The 20278-nt window shown below is 50.7% G+C and overlaps 1 protein-coding gene across 5 annotated transcripts in view; it reads left to right on the plus strand.

Annotated features, from left to right (window-relative positions):
* The first annotated feature begins 1184 nt into the window (after window positions 1-1184).
* Window positions 1185-20278, plus strand: part of NOD2 (nucleotide binding oligomerization domain containing 2) — a 34053-nt gene continuing 14959 nt past the window's right edge. The window contains exons 1-7 of one of the 5 annotated variants that reach the window (XM_055553246.1): window positions 1201-1252; window positions 4374-5713; window positions 6874-7340; window positions 9739-9844; window positions 12768-14583; window positions 19779-19862; window positions 20073-20156. In XM_055553246.1, the coding sequence (XP_055409221.1) occupies window positions 6882-7340; window positions 9739-9844; window positions 12768-14583; window positions 19779-19862; window positions 20073-20156 (2549 nt within the window). In that variant the 5' untranslated portion in view covers window positions 1201-1252; window positions 4374-5713; window positions 6874-6881. Of the gene's footprint in view, window positions 5714-6873; window positions 7341-9738; window positions 9845-12767; window positions 14584-19778; window positions 19863-20072; window positions 20157-20278 lie in introns of all 5 variants that reach the window. The other 4 variants (XM_055553247.1, XM_055553248.1, XM_055553249.1 and 1 more) reach the window with 4 other exon arrangements.

The following is a 20278-nucleotide window of genomic DNA, read 5'->3' on the forward strand; positions in this document are numbered from 1 at the left end:
AATGTAAGAAGAAGAAGTTTAAATGCCCTGTCCACTGTTACCTAACATGTAACCATCATACTTGGGAGAACTCTGTCCTGGGACTTCACAATAGGAAGGACTCCACCCTTAGTGCAGAAAGCAAAGAGGAACTAAGGAGCCTCTTGATGAAGGTGAAAGAGAAGAGTGAAAAAGCTGGCTTAAAACTCAACATTCAGAAAACTAAGATCATGGCATCCAGTCCCATCTCTTCATGGCAAATAGATGGGGAAACAATGGAAACAGAGACAGACTTAATTCTCCTGGGCTCCCAAATCACTGTGGACAGTGACTGCAGCCATAAAATTAAAAGATGCTTGCTCCTTGCAAGAAAAGCTATGACAAACCTAGACAGCATATTAAAAAGCAGAGACATTACTTTGCCAACAAAAATCCCTGTAGTCAAAGCTGTGGTTTTTTCAGTAGTCATGTACGGATGTGAGAATTGGACCATAAAGAAGGCTGAGCTGAAGTATTGATGCTTTTAAAGTGTGGTGTTGGAGAAGACCCTTGAGAGTCTCTTGGACTGCAAGGAGATCCAACCAGTCCATCTACAGGAAATCAGCCCTGAATATTCATTGGAAGGACTGATGCTGAAGCTGAAACTCCAATACTTTGGCCACCTGATGCGAAGACTGGACTCATTGGGAAAGACTCTGATGCTGGGAAAGATTGAAGGCGGGAGGAGAAGGGGACGACAGAGGATGAGATGGTTGGATGGCATCACTGACTTGATGGACATGAGTCTGAGCAAGATTCGGGAGATGGTGAAAGGGAAGCCTGGCGTGCTGCAGTCCAAGGGGTGGCAGAGTCGGACACCACTGAGCGACTGAACAAAAACAACAACAAGACGACTATTGACTTACTGACCCTCAAAGCGGGGACAGGTAATACTGACCCCAACAGCTTACCTAGCTTTTTAATTCAAAGTATATCTCTGCGTGTGTATGTGTGTGCCCTGTGTGCTCAGGCCGCCCGGGTCCCTCTGGCTCTCGACTCCCAGGAGGTGGAGGGCGGGGCCGGGAGCGCTGGGGCTGCCGGGCAGAGGGGGCGGGGCAAGTCGGGCGCGTGGTCGGGAAGGGGCGTGTGCGGGGTGGGGGCGGGGCGGAGGCGGGATGGGGGCGGGGGCGGAGGCGGGATGGGGGCGGGGCGGAACACCAGCGCAGCCTAGTCTCGCCGGTGCGGAGCAGGCTAGTGGAGACTCAAGCTGCACCGAGGAACCCGGTTGCCAGGGGTGAGTGCTCCTGAGCCCAGCGCAAGGGACGGCGGGCGCCGAGGGTCCCGCTCCTGGGATTGGGACACCTGACTGCCGTCCAGGACGCCAGGCTCTCGATGAAGCTGCCTCGGTTTCCCCTTCGGGAGTCCCGGAGTCTAGAAGGAAAGGGGCCATCTGGAGGTTGGGGAGCCTCCTGGCGGTCTGTGAGGAGGCTAGAGGGGGAGCGGCGTGGGCAGAACTTCCGTCCCTGGAGCCTCTGAGTTCTATAGAGAGGTGTGATTTGGGGGTCGAGGTTGTGTGTAGGGAGAAAGTCCACGATGAAGTTGTGAGGCGCCGGCCGGCCAGGCTTCAGATTTCTGAGCGGGAGTTACTTTCTGTCTAGCCTCTTCTCTCCCTCAGTTTACCCAGTTTCGCCTTGCTTGTGAATGGATGGGTATAAATGAGAGTGCCCGAATGCTCTCTAACCCTGCCTGTGGCCTGGTAACTGTCGTGGGAGTCTCCTGCCTCCATCTCCTCACTGGTGGGTGTGGAGACCCCTGCGCATCCCCAGTCCTATCTCTGCCCAGACCCACACACACCAGGGCCTGCCAGCGCCGCATCTTTTGTGCTGTTCATCCTCGCGTTTTTTCCTCCTGTTGAGGAACAGCCATCTGGTCCTCCTTGCTTTGCAACAAACTCAAACGCCTCCTCCATCTCCTCCAGGAGGGCTCCCCCAGCTGAACCCTTGGCTCCCAGTCTGTTCTTGCTTCTCTCCTTTTTCGAGCTCTTGGGCTTCTCTCAGTGGTGGGCTCCATCTCCCCACAGGCTGTTCTCTGGGCACAGGGTCCTTGTTCCATAGAGAGAAGACCCCACTGGTGAAGACCAGAGTGACATTCCTTCACTCTCCTAATCACTCTGCTCCTAAATTGACTGATTACTCAGATCCCCTTCACCAATCAGCATTCTGAGATCTGAGGCTGGAAGGGACCCCATCTAGCCTGCTAACCTCCCACCCAGTGCACGAGCCCTCAACTGCATATGCTCGGTGTTGGGGAGCTCAGTACTTAAGAAACACTGTTCAGCATCCTGCAGCTCTGGCTTCATTTAGTCAAAAGTCTGTGGCTTGCAGATTCCACCCCTTGGCTCCACTTCTGGCTCCTAGAACCATGCAGAGGAAATCCATTTTTTAATTCGTTCATACAGTCTTGATCAGTTCACTGGATGAGACACTGAGGGTACAGCAAAGAAAACGTCAGATAAAATTCCCTGCCCTTGTGGGGTTCGTTTTCTGGAAAGGAGTTGGACAGCTGTCAATAAGTAAATACATGACATGTCAGGCAGTAGTAAGTGCTATAGAGAGAAAGAAAGCAGGCAAGAGGGATGAGGTATGGGGCCAGGTGGCGCTAGTGGTAAAGAACTCGCCTGCCAACGAGACGTGGGTCTCTGGGAAGATCCCCTGGAGGAGGGCACGGCAACCCACTCCAGTACTCTTGTCTGGAGAATCCCATGGACAGAGGAGCTGGCAGGCTATAGTCCATGGGATCGCAAAGAGTCAGTCAGACATGACTGAGTGACTGAAGTGGAACCTGTTTAGGGGGAAGATCTGGAGTTTGGTTTTATGCTTGTGAAGTTTGAGATGCCCATTGGGCATCCCATTAGGCAGTTGGAAAAGCTTAGTGGGGACATTGGGGCTGGATATAAAAATTTAGAGCATCATCACCAGATAGCTGGTATTTAAAGCCACAAGCTCACTTAGGGAGAGAGTCATTCAGAGAAAAGAGGTCCCACCAGGGAGTTCTGTAGCTCGCAGCATTAAGAATTAGCCAAGGAGACAAAAGAACAGCCAGTGAGATGGGAGGAGAAATCAGAGAGTGGGGGTGTTCTGGAGGGAACACAGAAGATGCTTCAGGGAGAAGAGAGGGAGTGATGATGACGAATGCCTTTGGCAGAGCCAACAAGTGAGGGTTGAGAATCCAGCAACCTGGAGGTCACCAGGGGCCATGACAAAAGCAGCTGGAGGCCAGAGGGGACAGGAGGGGAGAGCTTGAGGAGAGCAGTACAGAAGACAGCTCGGGAGTCCTGCTGTGAAGGGAGCAGAGAAATGGGGTTAGGTGGAGAAATTGCATTATGTGTCTGTGCTGCTGAGAACAGCTCTCCCGGTGAGAAGCTTGGTGAAGGGGGCAAGAATGGAGCATGCTGCAGTAAGTGAGGGGGCGATAGGTCCAGTGCCCCAGGGGAGGCGTGGCCCCTGACGAGAGCTGGACAGCTCAGAAGGTGAACTTCTGGGGCCTCCCTCTCTTTCCTATCTGCAGCTGTCCAACAGGCTAAGATTTCAGCACTTAGGCAAATCAAATGGCTCAGGGCTCCAGAAAAACCAAATCAGCTGTGTCTCAGGAAGAAAGGAGGGGTCAGGGCTTGCCCTAGGCTTGGGGATAAGCGGGGGCCCTGTGTGGGTTGCCCCTTCCATTTGACCCTCTGTTTCAGTAAGGAAGTGCCCCTTTCTTTGCATAGACCGTACCCTCCTCGAGAAAAGACTATAATGACCTCAAAGTTGCAGTAATTGAAGTGGAGAAGAAAAGGTAATGGAGAGAGGCTGATTGATTTAGTCTGATGAGGGGAAGTCTAGGCAGGGAATAAAGGGGCAAGAGGTAGGATTTTAGGGACAGTTTTTATGAAATAGGTGTTGAGTGGACATCTGTTTTCTATCGTTCGCAATTTAAACTGAAGCAGGGAAAACTTTGGTTAGACATGATAAGGAACTTCCTGTACTGGTTAGTGAGGGCAGCAACGGGCCAGGTCTTTTGCCCTGAATGTTTAGGATGAGAAAGGACAATGCCTTCTTAGACATAGAGTGCTGGCAAGATTGATACTTGGAGATTCTCCCAGCTCTGAGGTTTCTGGAAGAAGGCTAGGACAGAGATGGGACTTTCCAGCTCGTGGTGGGAGGATAGACTGCCAAATCTTCTGGCTAGGGCTTGCCTCCTTCTCTGGGTACCCTGACATCACAAGTCTGATAGGCGTGCCTCAAGCATCTGTCGGCTGACCCAGACTTGGCAGGCTTTCAGAGGGTCCCAGCTTAGCTGTAGCTCGTCCCCTTGTGGGTGAGCGTATTTGTAGGTGTGTCAAAGATCATTAGGCTTGGTGGGGTCTCTCTGTGCAGGTCATGGTGGAGGCCGAAAGCTTTGTGCCAGAACTGCTGAGAATTACGTAATTCTTCACATCTGCTTGGCCAACTCCGGCCTCTGCCCATCCTGTAGGGGGTTTCCTCAGGAAAGACGTGGAGTCTGTGGGCAAATCGAGACCTGCCAGTCCTGTGCCACGTAAGTCCCGCCTGCAGGTGACTTGGCCATGCCTACTCTAAGCCATAGACTGAGGAGCCTGGAGGCCTACAGTCTGTAGGGTCGTAAAGAGTGGGACACAACTGAAGCGACTAAGCATGCACTCTAAACCTAATGATCTTTGCGGGTCGGGGGTTGAGTGATCCAGATTCTCCCAATGCAGAGGAGATGGCCACTGTTCGTCCTTAGGCCTCCTCTGGTTGAGAGGGGCAGGCAATGTCCTATCTCATCTGAACTCTTCAGCTTCTTTAATTCCTGGCTGCACATGGGTCTTCTGGGCATTGGGTTCGAGGTGAAGTGCAGACCCCATTTCTGGGCTGTTTGTGGAGGACCTGGGCAGGCGTGGTGATGGAGCTGGTGTTTTCATAGCCGAGAACCACTCCAGCGTGAAGCCCAGAGCCTGTGCTACCCCGTCTTGTTCTCTCCTCTCCCCTCTCCCCACTTCTAGCCTCTGGACTCCTCTGCTTGGCACTGGGCACAGGAAGGAGGCCTGCTTGGCCGGAGAGAACTGTGTTCCTTTCTGGTTTACAGGGGCCTCCGCATTGGGGATTCACAGCCCCCGAAGCTGCCAGACTCGTGGGCTACCTGGCTGCCTCAGTTTCCTCATCTGACCAGCACAGGAATTCCAGCCTACATGTTGGCAGCATTCTGAGCTGCGATCTCTCCTTTCCCTTCCTTTGGCTGGCATATGAGGACGGGTACAGAATGTTCCAGCCCCACCCCTTCCCTCAGTGGATTTTTGATTCATGAACATTCCCACTGTACTTCCCCATGGCCCAGCTCCATGCCAGGCTTAGAGATGCCAGGATGAGTAAAACCCAGGCTTCCACTCGGGCCAAGAAGGGAGTTAGGCACATAAAGAACCAATAGGGAAAAGGCAGACTTTCCAAGCCCCTTGGCGTCTGCTCCCTCGAGTATCCTGGAATGTCCCTGTTTTGTAGACAGACGCTGGAGTTCCTCTTCAGTTCCCATGCCTACGTCCTTTTACTTTCGCTTTCTGTGGGCACTGCACCAGCCCACGTCTCTGGACTCCGTGACCATCACAGGAGGGAACTTGCTAAGAGATTTTCTCTGCTGCGCGGGGACCCTGCCAGGGCTTGGAGCTCTGTGAGATCACTTCCCACGGACTCCCAGGACCCAGAGTCTGAGGGCTGAGCCCGGGGTAAGCCACTGGCAGAGGTGACAGCACACGGTGTGTGGTGGTGGGGGGAGGGCCTGGGCATTTGGGGAGGGGAGCAGTGCATCCATAGGCTTTGAAATGCACCACGAGTTTCACTTCACCTGGGTTGGCATCTTCACAGCAGTGTTCTGGGTCTGCCTCTGGGGGTCGCCGTGGGTTATGTACAGAGGTCTGGGCTCGGGCCTCTGTAGGGAACCCAAATACAAGGGAATGAAAGGTATGCCATCTGGAGTTGCTCTGCTGGGGTTCAGATCCTAGCTCTGCCTCGTCTAGCTTTCAACCCTTGCGCAAGTCACCAAGCTTCTCTGTGACTCAGTTTCTTCATCTGTAAAGTGGGGCTGATCCTAGTACCAAATTCAGAGTGGTTGGCGGGGTTAATTGAAAGCACTTAGGATGGTGCCTGACACGTTATATGTGGTCAGTTAATAAACATTAGCCATTATTGAAGAGAGAGCTATGGTAGCATGAATCCAACCAACATAGAAGGGACCTCTTGTTAAGAAATGATTCCCCTATTCCTTGGGAGACATTGCTCCTAGCATTAACGGAATCCTTTTTAAAAAAATTTGTATTTATCTTTGACAGAGCACCAAAAGTTCTTCACTACTGCCCGTGGGGTTTCTCTGGTTGTAGTGAGTGGGGGCTATTTTGTAGTGGCGGCATGTGGGCTTCTCTTGTTGCAGAGCACAGGCTTTATTTAGGGCATACGGTCTTCAGTAGTTGCAGCATGCAGGCTCTTTGGTGAGGGCTCAGTAACTGTGGCACACAGGCTTAGTTGCCCTGCGGCATTTGGAATCTTCCCGCACCAGGGATCAAACTGTGTCCCTTGCATTGGCAGGCGGATTCTTAACCACTGAACCACCAAGGAAGTCATAAACCTGTTAAACCAGGGATGACGCATAGATGTGGGAGCCAGGGGCCTTAATTTAACTCCTGGCTGCTTCAGACCCTCTGTGAGACCACAAGCCAGTTTGCCTTCTCTGGGCCTCCGTTTGTACATCTGTACAATGGGGAGCTTGCCTTGGTAGTGTCTGAGGGTACAGCCGTGGCTGGCTTGGCCTCAGGGTGGGGCAGACTTGCCCTCTCCACTACCCTCCGTCTGCTTTCTGAGAAGCCCTGCACTGACCTCATTCTCCTCCCAGATTGTGAAATGTGCGCACAAGATGTTTTTCAGACACAGAGAAGCCAGCTGGTGGAGTTGCTGGTCTCGGGGTCCCTGGAGAGCTTTGAGAGTATTCTGGACCGGCTGCTTTCCCGGGAAGTCCTCTCCTGGGAGGACTATGAGGGGCTTAGCCTCGTGGGGCAGCCCATCTCCCACTTGGCCAGGCGCCTCCTGGACACCATCTGGAATAAGGGTGCTTGGGGCTGTGAACAACTGACTGCAGCTGTGCGGGAGGCCCAGGCCGACAGCCAGCCCCCCGAGCTTCCCAGCTCCTGGGACCCCCACTCACCCCACCCAGCCCGTGACCTGCAGAGTCACCGACCAGCCATTGTCAGGAGACTCTACGGCCACGTGGAGGGTGTGCTGGACCTGACACAGCAGCGGGGTTTCATCAGCCAGTACGAAACTGATGAAATCAGGCGGCCCATCTTCACTTCATCCCAGCGGGTAAGCACTTCCCTCTTGGCTTGTCATATTTCAGAGGAAAAGTGTGCTTAGTTACTGAGACTAGTTCATGAAATCAGGCCTGTGGGGAGATGTGGGTCATAGTCCTCCTTTAAAGGTGCGTGGGTGTGTGCATGCGTGTGTGTGTGCGTGCTCAGTTTTGTCAGACTCTTTGTGACCCCATGGACTGTAGCCCACCAGGCTCTTCTGTCCGTGGGATTTTTCAGGCAGGAATACTGGAGCGAGTTGCCATTTCCTTCTCTAGGGGATCTTTCCAACCCAGGAATCGAACCCAAGTCTCCTTTGTCTCCTGCACTAACACAGGGATTCTTTACCGCTATGTCACCTGGGAGCCAGCAGTCTTTCCTGGCCGTCCAGCGGTTAAGACTCCACGTTTCCACTGCAGGGCACAAGAATTTGATCCCTGGTCAGAGAACCAAGATCCCACATGTTGTGGCAAAAATTAATCAATAAAAATAAATAAATAAAGGTGGCTGGGAAGGTGAAAGTTGCTGTGGCTTTTTGGTGCCGTGCCACTTCTGATGCGAGATGCTGTTTTGTGGTGGCGAGCATCTTGGATTCTGAAGTCAGGATGATGCAGGCTCAAGGCCTGTGACTTCAGATTTCTCTGTGGAAGCTCTCATTCCTTCATCTCTCCTGTCTCAGATTCCTCATCTGGGAAACATTAGTAAGGTCTTGGGAGAATTCAATGAGGTGAGCTATATAACTCTTAGAACAGTACCCAGCACACAGTAAGCACTCATTGTGGAGAAGGAAATGGCAACCCATTCCGGTATTCTTGCCTGGGAAATCCCATGGACAGAGCAGCCTGGCGGACTACAGGCCATGGGGTCACAGAGTCGGACATGACTTAGCGACTAAACCACCAGCAAGCGCTCACCAGCTCACTGTTTGTTACTATCAGTTGGGTAACTGGTGATGCTCTGTGCTTGTTCGCTTTTAGTGCCGTCCGCTGTAAACTAACAGCTCAACAGATCACAAAAATTTATTAAGTTAAATCTGTGTTTAATAATTAATACAAAACATGATGTACTTATGTAGTTTAAATGCCCACATAGGACTTCTATATGAAATTGCATTCGCTCATAAACATTCAGGATTATGATAACTGCCTCTGAAGATGCCATTCCACAAGAACAGAAAAATGTCTTTGGGGTACTTCTGAAGCTCTTTGTTTTGTCTTCCCCCAAAGAGTGAACCTCAGGTCTCCTGTAATGCAGATGGAACAGTCATTAACAGCCCACTTTATGGATTGGGAAATTGAGTCTCAGAAAAGTGAGAAAAAGCTCACAGTAGTTAATGAGAAGGCCAGTGCTAAACCCAGGGCTTTGACTAATTAATTGAATTAATTAGAATTTAATTAATTGATTAGAATCATATGAATCTATTTTGATGCCTACTATGTACCAGTTTCTGTCTTAAAGCTTATTGTGCTGAGAACCTTGTACATAGTAGGCACTCAAGAAATATTTGTTGATGAAATAATGAATTATTAATGACTGAACTGGAATACATTGCTGTGTTAGGATGTTTATTTCATTTTTTATTTAGTAATAATGTTATTTTAAAAGATTTATTAGAGTATAGTTCATTCACAGTGTTGTCTGCTTTCTCATTTGAATTTTAAACATTTGCTTGAAAAATTATTTCACATCAATTTTTGCTTCTTTTGGGAAGCTCTCATGTGTAATTTATTGATAGCATCTTTGAAGAGCAAAATCATTGATGATGTTTGAGTAATGTTTCAGATGATGGAGGAGCCATAAGACTGCTCTAAGTAAAGGAATGTGTATGGTCTCAAAATGTCAAGGGGACTTTCTAGTTTTGATTTTTGTCTGTTTTTGAAGTATGTGTTTGGTGTCCAGGTGAGTTTAGGTAAAGCTGATTGAGACTCATGGAATAAACCTGCTCACGGCTGCTTTAAAGTGTTCATAGTATTTGTGTTCGTGTCTTAGAACAGCTGCGTTGCGGTCCTCCATCACTAGTGCGCCTGAAACCTGCCACTGCGCCTTGTGCTGTAGTCTCTGTGGGGATTTCAGAGGCGCGAAGAAATCACTACTCACTCACGTGATTTCCATCTTCCAAGAATTATTTTTCCCATTCTTGCAGGTTTATAGAGTTATGTCTTTTTCTTTTTTTAAGTTGTTCACTCTTTCAATGAGTCTTAAGAGGGAGCCACATTGGATGTGTGTTCAAGTGTTCACTTCACCACCTGATACTGCATTGACTTGTTTAAATGCATCTTACCATACAGATGTTTTTCTGGCCTTTTATTGTGGTGGAAGAGAGAGGCTCATGGCATTGCCATAGTTGGTAGAGACCTTCTCACACCTCTCCATTTGCCTTTCTGGATAAATAATGACTTTTGCTTTCCCCACAGGCAAGAAGGCTCCTTGATCTCGCCACAGTGAAGGCGAATGGGTTGGCTGCCTTTCTTCTACAGTGTATTCAGGAATTACCGGTCCCATTGGCCTGGCCTTTTGAAGGTATATATGTGTTCTTTTCAGTTATCAGAAAAGGAAAGGAAGACTTTCAGATTCGTGGTGAAGAGCAAAAACATCAGCATGAGACTTGTCAGCTAAAATCTCACTTACTGGCTGTGCAAACCTCCGTAAAACTCAGCGTCTCATTTTAAGGGTAACATCACTACTGTTTTGGGGCTTCCTTGGTGGCCCGGTGGTAAATAATCCACCTGCCAATGCAGGAGATGGAGGTTTGATCCCTGGGATGGGAAGATCTCCTGGAGGAAATGGCTACCCACTCTAGTATTCTTGCCTGGGCGATCCCACGGACAGAAGAGCCTGGTAGGCTATAGTCTGTGGGGTTGCAAAAGAGTTAGACATGACTTAGTGACTAAACAACAATAACAGTACCAACACTGTCTCATTGGGATGTTGGGAGGATTAATGTGTGTACTATTAGGGTTTGCTTTGATTTCTTTTTACCCTGCAGAGTGATCACTGGAGCAACTTTGTCTTGAGGGCTAATACTGGCCTTTCTTACTGGCCCTTCTCTCGTTACATGTATTGGAAAGATACAGAAACACTTTTTGATGGCTGGTATCTCTTGATATCTGCAGTTTAGCTACTCATCAGAAACTTAGGAGCCAAATGGATTTAGATAATGTGATATCTTTCATCTCACATGGTCACCGACCCAACTCAGGAATGGGAGAGGCTCGGATAGCACAGCTCGAACGTCCCAGGCATCCTGCCAAGTGCTTTATTTATGATGTCTGTCCTTGGCAACAACCCTGAGAAGCAGGTATTATTTCCTCCCCTTTGCAGATATGGAAACTGGGGCAGGGAGGTTGAGTAACAAGCTAGGGGAGGATGGATCTGGTTTTAGACCATCTGCACCCATACTTCCTCTTTTCTTGGGAGAAGAGCTCATTGGTTGTAAAGAGAGGATGCAAGCCTCGTGTGTCTTAATCCTGTATCACCGTCAAGAAAGCTCATTACCATCAAGGCCCCCTGACTTGTGCATGGTGCTGACAGATGGATTTACCACCTCGGGCTCTGCCCCCTGAAGGAAGGATGTCTGGAAGCCTGTGCTTGGCATCTGGGTCTGCACCCTCTCACCTGAGAACAGAACGCAGGCATCAGTACACAATAGGGGATGCATAGCTCCGAGCATGCTACCCTGCTTAGCCCTTGGTTAATATTTGCTATTGGTATCATCAACCTCAGCTGGCTGTTCACGCATGGTTAACGCTGTGCCATGGTGCAAGATTCCCAAAGGTGAAAATTCCAAAGGTGACAATTGATATGTGTTTGTTTTTAAAAGGAGAAAATTTTTTCCCCTAGAGAATTTTGATATGATTGCTGGCAGCTGGAAATCCTGCATGCAAAATCAAAGTATTAGGAAAATATATATATTTTGCAGTCTCTATTCAATGCTCCTAGTTTATCCAGGTGGCATTAAGGGCAAAGACAGTCATCAGCTTTGGGAACAGAAGAGGAAACAACAATCACAGGGCCTGTCCTTTGAATGACCATAAATACAGCTTCAGTGTGCTCAGAGCGCTCTGTGAGAATTACCTTTTAGCCTTTGAGTTGAGAACAAATGGGTCAGTACCTGGTTGGGGGCAGTAAGTCTGTGATACTCTGTGGTCCTACCGCCTGGGGCTCTGGACCAACACTTCTCACTTTCCTATAAAAAGAACTAACCCCTGACCCTGGGAGTGGTTTGCTCATGTTGGTATAATATGAGGATGATGAAGGCAAAAGGCGAAGAGGCCAGCAGAAGATGAAATGCATCACCAACACAATGGACATGACTTTGAGCAAACTCTGGGTGATAGTGAAGGACACTAACTGGCATGTTGCAGTGCATGGGGTCCCCAAAAGACAGATATAACTTAGCGGCTGAACAACAACAACAAAAGGAAAAACAGCACCCCTGTGGACACATCCTAGACATGAGAACTTGTATTGCAGACGGTTGTATGAAGAGGATGGGGAAGTAGGTCTTGATTAGGGAATATTGTCCAGGTCCTTGATCTGGGCGCCCCAGTGGCCCAGGTACCATCCACCGCTGGCTCCACTCACATAAACGAGGATAAGCTTCCCACCTCAAGGCCTTTAGTTTAATCACACCTGTCTAATCCTTTTTGCAAGTAAGTTAACATATTCACACTTGCTGTGAGTTAGAATCTGGGTGCCTTAGAGGGGCCACTGTTGTGCCTGCTGCTTCCAGTAATCATAATGATAATAAACAGCATTCTGTGAGAGTGAACTATATGTCACCATTCTTCTAAACTCTTCTTTTTCTCATTTCTTCCTAAAACAATCCTTCAAGGTGTGGTTTGTTCCCAGTTTTAAAGATAAGAATGCTAAAGCCAGAAAGGATGAGACGCTTGCCCAAGTTGATGGTAGACCCAGATTTCAAACTCAGGTGTATCTGACTTCAGAAACTGAGCTCCTGTGTCCTCAAGCCTTCTGTTTCCCTTTAGAAAGAACAGCTGAGGCTGAGTGGTGAGGGGACTTATCTAAGTCTACTGAACCAACATGGTGGGACAGACATCAGAATGCAGGTCTTCTGATCCCAGCACAGTGCTCCTGATCTTCTCTAGAGCTCTTTGCAATGTCAGTAACGATAATGGTGCTAGGCAATGTCTTTTGAGCACTTCGTGTTGGACACTGAACAAAGAACATTATCTTCGTTGATCCGCAAGTTTTTACATGGACCACCACTTCTCCTGTCCCACAGAGGAGAAAACTGAGTCTCAGGAAGGTTACATGCTGCTGCTGCTGCTGCTGCTAAGTCGCAAGTCCATGGCTTGTTAGTGGAGAGCCAGGACAGGCACTGCCCATGCGTCACATCTCATTTCCTCGAGGCAGCCCACCCCTCATCAGGTCCCATTTTCACCATGGTCCCAGCTCCTCTGTTTCTTCTTCTGTCTTCCAGATGCCGCCTGTAAGAAGTACGTGTCCAAGCTGAGGACCGTTATATCAGCTCAGTCTCGTTTCCTGAGCACCTACGATGGAGCAGAGAATCTTTGCCTGGAAGAAGTGTATACAGAGAATGTTCTGGAAATCCAGATGGAGGTGGGCATGGCTGGACCTTCGCAGCAGAGCCCTACCACCCTAGGCCTGGAGGAGCTCTTCAGCACCCGTGGCCATTTCAACAAAGAGGCGGACACTGTGCTGGTGGTGGGCGAGGCGGGCAGTGGCAAGAGCACACTCTTGCAGCAGCTGCACCTGCTCTGGGCTTCCGGGCGGGCCTTCCAGGAATTTCTCTTCGTCTTCCCATTTAGCTGCCGGCAGCTGCAGTGCCTGGTGAAACCACTGTCCGTGCAGACGCTGCTCTTCGAACACTGCTGTTGGCCTGACCTTGGCCCCCAGGACGTCTTCCAGGTCCTCCTTGACCACCCTGAGCGCATCCTCTTAACCTTCGATGGCTTTGATGAGTTCAGGTTCAGGTTCACGGATCGGGAGCGTCACTGCTGTCCGACCGCCCCCACGTCAGTCCAGAGTCTGCTCTTCAACCTTCTGCAGGGCAATCTGCTAAAGAACGCCCGCAAGGTGTTGACCAGCCGCCCAGGCGCGGTATCGGCGAGCCTCCGAAAGCACGTGCGCACGGAACTCAGCCTCAAGGGCTTCTCGGAAGAGGGCATCGAACTGTACCTGAGGAAGCGGCATCGCGAGCCTGGGGTGGCCGACCGCCTCCTCTGCCTGCTCAGAGCCACCTCGGCCCTGCACGGTCTGTGCCACCTGCCTGTCTTCTCCTGGATGGTGTCCAAATGCCACGAGGAGCTGTTGCTGCAGGGCCGGGGGTCCCCAAAGACCACCACGGATATGTACCTGCTGATCCTGCAGCACTTTCTGCTGCACGCCTCCCCCCTACCCTTAGCCACCCATGGCCTGGGACCCAGCCTGATTCAGGGCAGGCTCCCCACACTCCTGCACCTCGGCCGCCTGGCTCTCTGGGGCCTGGGCACGTGCTGCTATGTGTTCTCAGCCAAGCAGCTGCAGGCGGCACATGTCGACAGTGAGGACCTTTCTCTTGGCTTCCTGGTGCTTGCCAAGAGGGTTGTACCCGGGAGTACAGCCCCCCTGGAATTTCTGCATATCACTTTCCAGTGCTTCTTTGCTGCATTCTACCTCGCCCTCAGTGCCGACACCCCGCCGTCCTCGCTCAGACATCTCTTCCAAGGTCACAGGCCTGGAAGCTCGCCACTGGCCAGGGTGCTGCCCAAATTGTTCCTGCGGGGTTCCCGATGCAGAGAGGGCAGCGTGGCTGCTTTGCTGCAGGGGGCTGAGCCGCACAACCTCCAGATCACAGGGGCCTTCCTGGCGGGGCTGTTGTCACAGGAGCACCGGAGCTTGCTGGCTGAGTGCCAGGCCTCTGAGACGGGCCTGCTCAGGCGCTGGGACTGTGTCCGGCAGTGTCTGACCCGCAGCCTCCGCGAGCATTTCCGCTGCATCCCACCCGCCTTGCCGGGTGAGGCCAAGAGCATGCACGCCCTGCCTGGCTTCCTCTGGCTCATCCGGAGCCTGTATGAGATGCAGGAGGAGCGGCTGGCGCAGGAGGCCGTGCGCAGGCTGAACGTTGGGCACCTCAAGCTGACCTTCTGCAGTGTGGGCCCGGCCGAGTGTGCTGCCCTGGCCTTCGTGCTGCGCCACCTCCAGCGGCCTGTGGCCCTGCAGCTGGACCACAACTCTGTGGGTGACATCGGCGTGGAGCAGCTGCTGCCTTGCCTGGGCGTCTGCAAAGCTCTTTAGTGAGTGATGCTGGGTGATGCTGGCTGGGCACTGTGGGAATGTTGCCATCCTGGTGCAGGTAGGGGAACCCCCTTTATGCTGGGAGCCAGGAGTCCAGGCCCAGCCCCTTTTGTGCAAAGACCTAGCGGAGATCCCTCCTCAGTCTGCACCTTAGATTCAACTTATAATAAGGATAGACGAAATTCATGGAATGGCCCATGTGCCAGGCACTGTACTACACTTTCCCCAGAATTGCCTCCTTTAATTTATTTTAAAATATTTTTTGCGCTGTGAGGCAAGTGGGATCTTAGTTCTCTGATCAGGGATTGAACCCACATCCCCTGCATAAAAAGCACAGGGTCTTAACCATGGGACCGCCAGGGAAGTTCCAGAATTACCTTTTAATCCCCACAACCACCCTGGGCTCTAGGAAGGGATGGTATTATCCCCGTGCCATGCATCCTTAGTTGGTTCAGTTGTGTCTGATTCTGTGACCCATGAACTGTAGCAGGCCAGACTCCTCTGTCCATGGGATTCCCCAGGCAGGAATACTGGAGTGGGTTGCCATGCCTTCCTCCAGGGGATCTTCCCGACCCAGGGGTTGAACCCACGTCTTATGTCTCCTGCATTGGCACTGATGCCACCTGGGAAGCCCTTATTATCCCCAGCGTCCTTGATTTGAGGCTCTGAGAAGCAAGGTAACTTGTCCAAGATCACACAGGAAATGGCAGAACTGAGATTCACAATTGATAGCTTTCTCGTTACCAGTCTCTGCTCCCCACAAGCAACCTGTGTTATGGATGGGCTTCAGGGGCACCATGGCAGCCTTGAAGTCACAGGCAAAGTTTGGTGTAATATGTGTCTGTATTAGGAACTACCCTCAAATCAGAGGTGACTACACCCCATGAGAGATTTCATTTTGATTTTTAAAAATCTATTTATTAATTTATTCTTAATTGAAGTATAGTTGATTTACAATATTGTATTTGTTTTAGGTATACAGCAAAGTAATTAGTTATATACACACACACATATATATATGTCTATATATTTTCCTATTTTTTTCCATTCTAGTTTGTTACAAGATATTGAATATAGTTCTCTGTGGTATACAGTAAATCCTTACTGTTTATTTTATATTTGGTAGGGTACTTCCCTGGTGGCTCAGATGATAAAGAATCCACCTAGAATGCAGGAAACCCAGGTTCAATCCCTAGCTTGGGAAGATCCCTGGAGGAGGGCATGGCAACCGACTCTAGTTTTCCTGCCTGGAGAATCCCATGAACAGAGGAGCCTGGTGGGCTACGGTCCATGGAGTTGCAAAGAGCTGGGCACGACTGAGCGACTAAGCACAGCACCCAGCACAGCACACCTGTTAATCCCATACTCCCTTGAGAGTCTTCCAAGTCCCAGTGAGATGGAAATTTGGAGACCCAAGAGATAGACAGTGGCCACAGAGTTCCACCGGCTTTTTACTTCTTTATGTAGTGGAGACATTCTAACCTGGCCCTGCTGCTCTCAGCCCCCGTCTGAAGTTGTGAGCTTTCCCGCTTAGGAACGTCTGTGCCCCACCCCCGTGGGCCTCTCTCCATCCACGGGCCAGACGAGGGCAGAGAGGTGTCCAGGTCAGGTGGCCAGCATGCTGCAGGCTCCCAACTTCCCTTCCAGCCCTGAAAGGGGATTTCTGCTCCCTGTTTTAAACCTCTGAGAAAGCAGAAGTTGTAGCTTAAACTTAAAATCGACTCGCAGCCTCTCCAGGGCTTTATGTCTACTGTGGGGGACCTTAAGCAAGGAACAATCCTCTCCTTGACTATATTAGGGTGGCATACCTTTCCCTGGACTAAAGCAGGGAGACTTTTTTCTCTGTGGAGCAAGTACCTGGATATCTATTAGAAACTGTGTGGTGGCTTTTGTTATCAAGACATATTTCTAAATATAATAATAATGTAGCATATAACATATCACAGAGAGTTGATATGTGTATGTGCTGTGCGGTTCTCAGTCTGTTCAGCCGTGTCTGACTCTTTTTGGCTCTCTGTAGCCCACCAGCCTCCTCTGTCCATGAGATTCTCCAGGCAGAAATACTGAAATGGGTTGTCATGCCCTCTTCCAGGGGATCTTCCCAACCCAGGGATTGAAGCCATGTCTCTTAAGTCTCCTTCATTGGGCAAGCAGGTTTTTTTTTTTTTTTTTTAATCACTAGCGCCACCTGGGAAGCCCCTGATATGTATGTGATACAGTTAACATATGTGATAAATATGAATATATAGGGAGGAAGCTGCTGGGTGATTTGAGGAGAGTTTAATAAAGGGAAGCTTACAAAAGCTTGGGCAGGAGTTAGGAAGAGCAGAGAGGGATGATGCAGGCTCCTGGGGCTGGGGGTGGGGTAGGGATAGGGCTGTTAGCCTCCTTAAGCCTGAATGTGAAGAGACGACTCATTAGAGAAGACCCTGATGCTGGGAAAGATTGAGGGCAGGAGGAGAAGGGGACAACAGAGGATGAGATGGTTGGATGGCATCTCCGATTCGATGGACATGAGTTTGAGCAAGCTCCGGGAGTTGGTGATGGACAGGGAAGCCTGGCGTGCTGCAGTCCCTGGGGTTGCAAAGAGTCGGACACAACTAAGTGACTGAACACCAGCAACAAGGCCTGAAGGGGTGGGGTGGGTGAGTGGTTATTGGCTGAGAGGTGGGTGTGGAGAGGGCTGCCTGGAAGGATGGAGGCCGCAGCAGCCGGGAACGGTGAGGGCTGCAGGTAAACCCTGGCCCTTCCTCTCCTCCTCACTCTTGCTTTAACCCACAGGGAGCCCCCAATCAGGGTGTCTATAGGAATCAGCCCCCCAGGACAGACAGCCAGGTGGAGAAAGGGAGAGTGGGTCTGGCTGTATAGATGGATCATGACAGCACAATTCTCTAGTTCCCCAGGAAGGAGGAATCATAATTTTTTTTTTCACTCAGGAATTTTGAGACCTGTCTGTGGGAGCTGTTTTCCTGATAGAAATATGAACGAGCATTTGGATAGTGGACCCATAGTTCTTGAAGGGGTCCTTGGACCCCCAAGAGGTCAAGAACCTCTGGTCTGGATGATCCACAGTAGATGGATCCCTAGGATGAATGGACCCCTTCTCCTTGGCTGGGAAACGTGACTCCCACATGGCCTGGAAGGGTTGGGTGGAGACTGGGGGCCTGCCTCTATTTTCAGAGAAATGTGAGGGCGGGCTGGTTCTAGTGTTCAGACCAGAGTGTGCAAAGGGGGCTTGTGGTAATGCAGGTTCTTGGGCCTGTTCCCAGAATTCTCATTCTGTAGGTCTGAGGTGGGGGCCCTGGAGTTTAAGTTTTTAACAAAGTGATTCTGCTATAAGAGGTTCAGAGGCCATACTATGAAGACTGCAGGTCTGTGGGAACCAGCTTGAATTTCCATTAGCAGTTAAAGTCCCTGAGCAAGTTCCACCACACTTTGCCCTGCACACACTTAAGTACTGAAACCGCCATCGTTATGGGGGAGAGGCGGGTAGCAACCGTGAGCCTGCTGAGTGGGCCTTTCCTGTGTGTAGAGGGACGGACAGACAGAGACAGAGAGGGAGTGAGGGAGGTGGGCAGAGAGGGAAAAAGAGACAGAGACAGAGACAGGAGGGAAGAAAGTGGGGAAGAGAGAGAAAGGGTGAGAGAGGGAGGTTTCTCTCCCACGGCGCCAAACTGTGTCTCTCCCACTCCAAGTTGTTTCCATGCCAACCGAAACCCTCAGGCTCCAAGAAGCCCCTACACAAGGTGCCCCCGTGCATGCAGATTTCTTGAGAACCGGTTCTGACTCTAGGGCCATGGCTTTCAAAGTTTTCGGACCACGACCCCACGGTGAGGGAGAGTGTAAGCGAGCACCCAGACATGTCAAACTGAAATTTCACAAAATGACTTTCTCATACTAACCCTGGCACACTTTGCTCTCTTTTTCCTTCCTGTTCTGTTTCCAGTTTAAGAAGGCTGCTCCAGACCTTCAGAGTTGATTTCATGACCCACTCATGCATGAATCTGACCTGAGAGCCCTGAGCAGGCTGTAAGGGAGAGGCCGCATGACGCTGTGGTTTACAGGAGGCTGTGGAGCCAGAGCGACTGAACACAACACACACACACACACACACACACACACACACACGGAGCTGGAACACCTAGGCTCCAATCTTTTAGCCCCTGTGCAACCTTGGTGAAGTCACTTCGCTTGCTGGGCCTCAGCAAGTTTCCTTCTCTCTCATGAGCATCATAATAGTACCTACTTCATCAGATTAAAGAGGATTAAACATCAGTACTATTGGGCAGCGCTCCATACGGATAAGCGATCAGATTACAGGTAGCTTTCACTCTGTGCCGGGTGCTCCCAGGGCTTTATGTGCACTGTCTCTTTAAATCCCCACCAGAGCCCAGTGAGGCTGCTTTACCTTCCTGACTTTACCTGTCCAGGATCAGAACTTTCTTTGAGGGACTCCAGAGAGCCTGAGGTGTTAACCTTTAAGTCAGGCCCCAAGCTGACCAAAAGATGCAGAGTCACGGGTACAGTGAATAAAATACACGGATCCCTGAGCCCCGCACCACACGTGCAGACTCACCAGCTCTGGGGAAGGGGCCAGAGAGTCTATTTGAGGAGCACTATATGACTGATCTTGTGATCAGGTGAGCTTTCGGGAACACTGTTCCCAAAGAGAAATGTTGGAAGGGACCTGCCAGGCAGAGGCTGGCTTGCAGGAGTATTGACATAGGGTGCGTGCTCATTTCCAAAGTCTTAGCCACTCATGTCTGAATTTCCATCTGGTTGCCTGGATGGTGGTAACCACCATGACCCCCAGCGGTGGCCTGTCTAGTTCCCTGTGCCTTCCCCATGTTCCTTCTCACCTCGGAACTTTCGCGATGCTCCTTTCTCTTTTACAGAGCTGGAAACAGTGCCAGCGATTAGGTAGGGCCTTCCTAAGGATTCCAGTGTTCTTTAGTAGAGACTCTGGGTCCCCACTTCCAAAGCCCTCCACCCCACTGAGTGCATGACATTAGCACCCTGGCCAGGCACGGGGGAGTGTCCACTTTTCTGGGGTGCTCTGTCCTTGTGGCATTTCTCAGAAGCTCAGAGGCTGGCACTTCCGGGTTAAGCAAAAGTCTCTTTGGGGGTTTTGTCAATTTTTTTCCCCTCTCTCATTGGCTCTGTGTTCAGATTTTTTTCTTTTGTCTTTGTTTAGCTTGCGAGATAACAACATCTCAGACCGAGGCATCTGCAAGCTGGTTGAACATGCTCTTCACTGTGAGCAGCTGCAGAAGTTAGCGTAAGTCAGGCTGTGGACGTTGGGCCCCATGTCCCCAGACTCAGCCCAAGCCATGCCGCCTGGGCAGCAATTGTGAGCGAGTGATGGGCTGGGATGTTTGCATGGCCAGAGGGCACAGGGGACTCCTGAGGGAGCCAGTGACCCAGGGTTGGGGTGGTCACTGTCCATTATGCTTTATCTCCATGTCTCTTCTCTCTCGGAACTTTCCAGTCTTTTCAACAACAAGTTGACCGATGGCTGTGCACACTCCATGGCCAGGCTCCTTGCGTGCAAGCAGAACTTCTTGGCTTTGAGGTGAGCCTGGGGCTTCCCTACTCCTGGAGACTTTCGTCCCCACAACTGAATCAGTTTGGTCTGGTCTCGCCCCATAATGGGCATATGACCTCACCTCGCTGAAAACAAGGACAGTGTCTCAT

This window comes from Bubalus kerabau, chromosome 17 (assembly GCF_029407905.1).
Source record: "Bubalus kerabau isolate K-KA32 ecotype Philippines breed swamp buffalo chromosome 17, PCC_UOA_SB_1v2, whole genome shotgun sequence".
Lineage (NCBI taxonomy): Eukaryota > Metazoa > Chordata > Mammalia > Artiodactyla > Bovidae > Bubalus > Bubalus kerabau.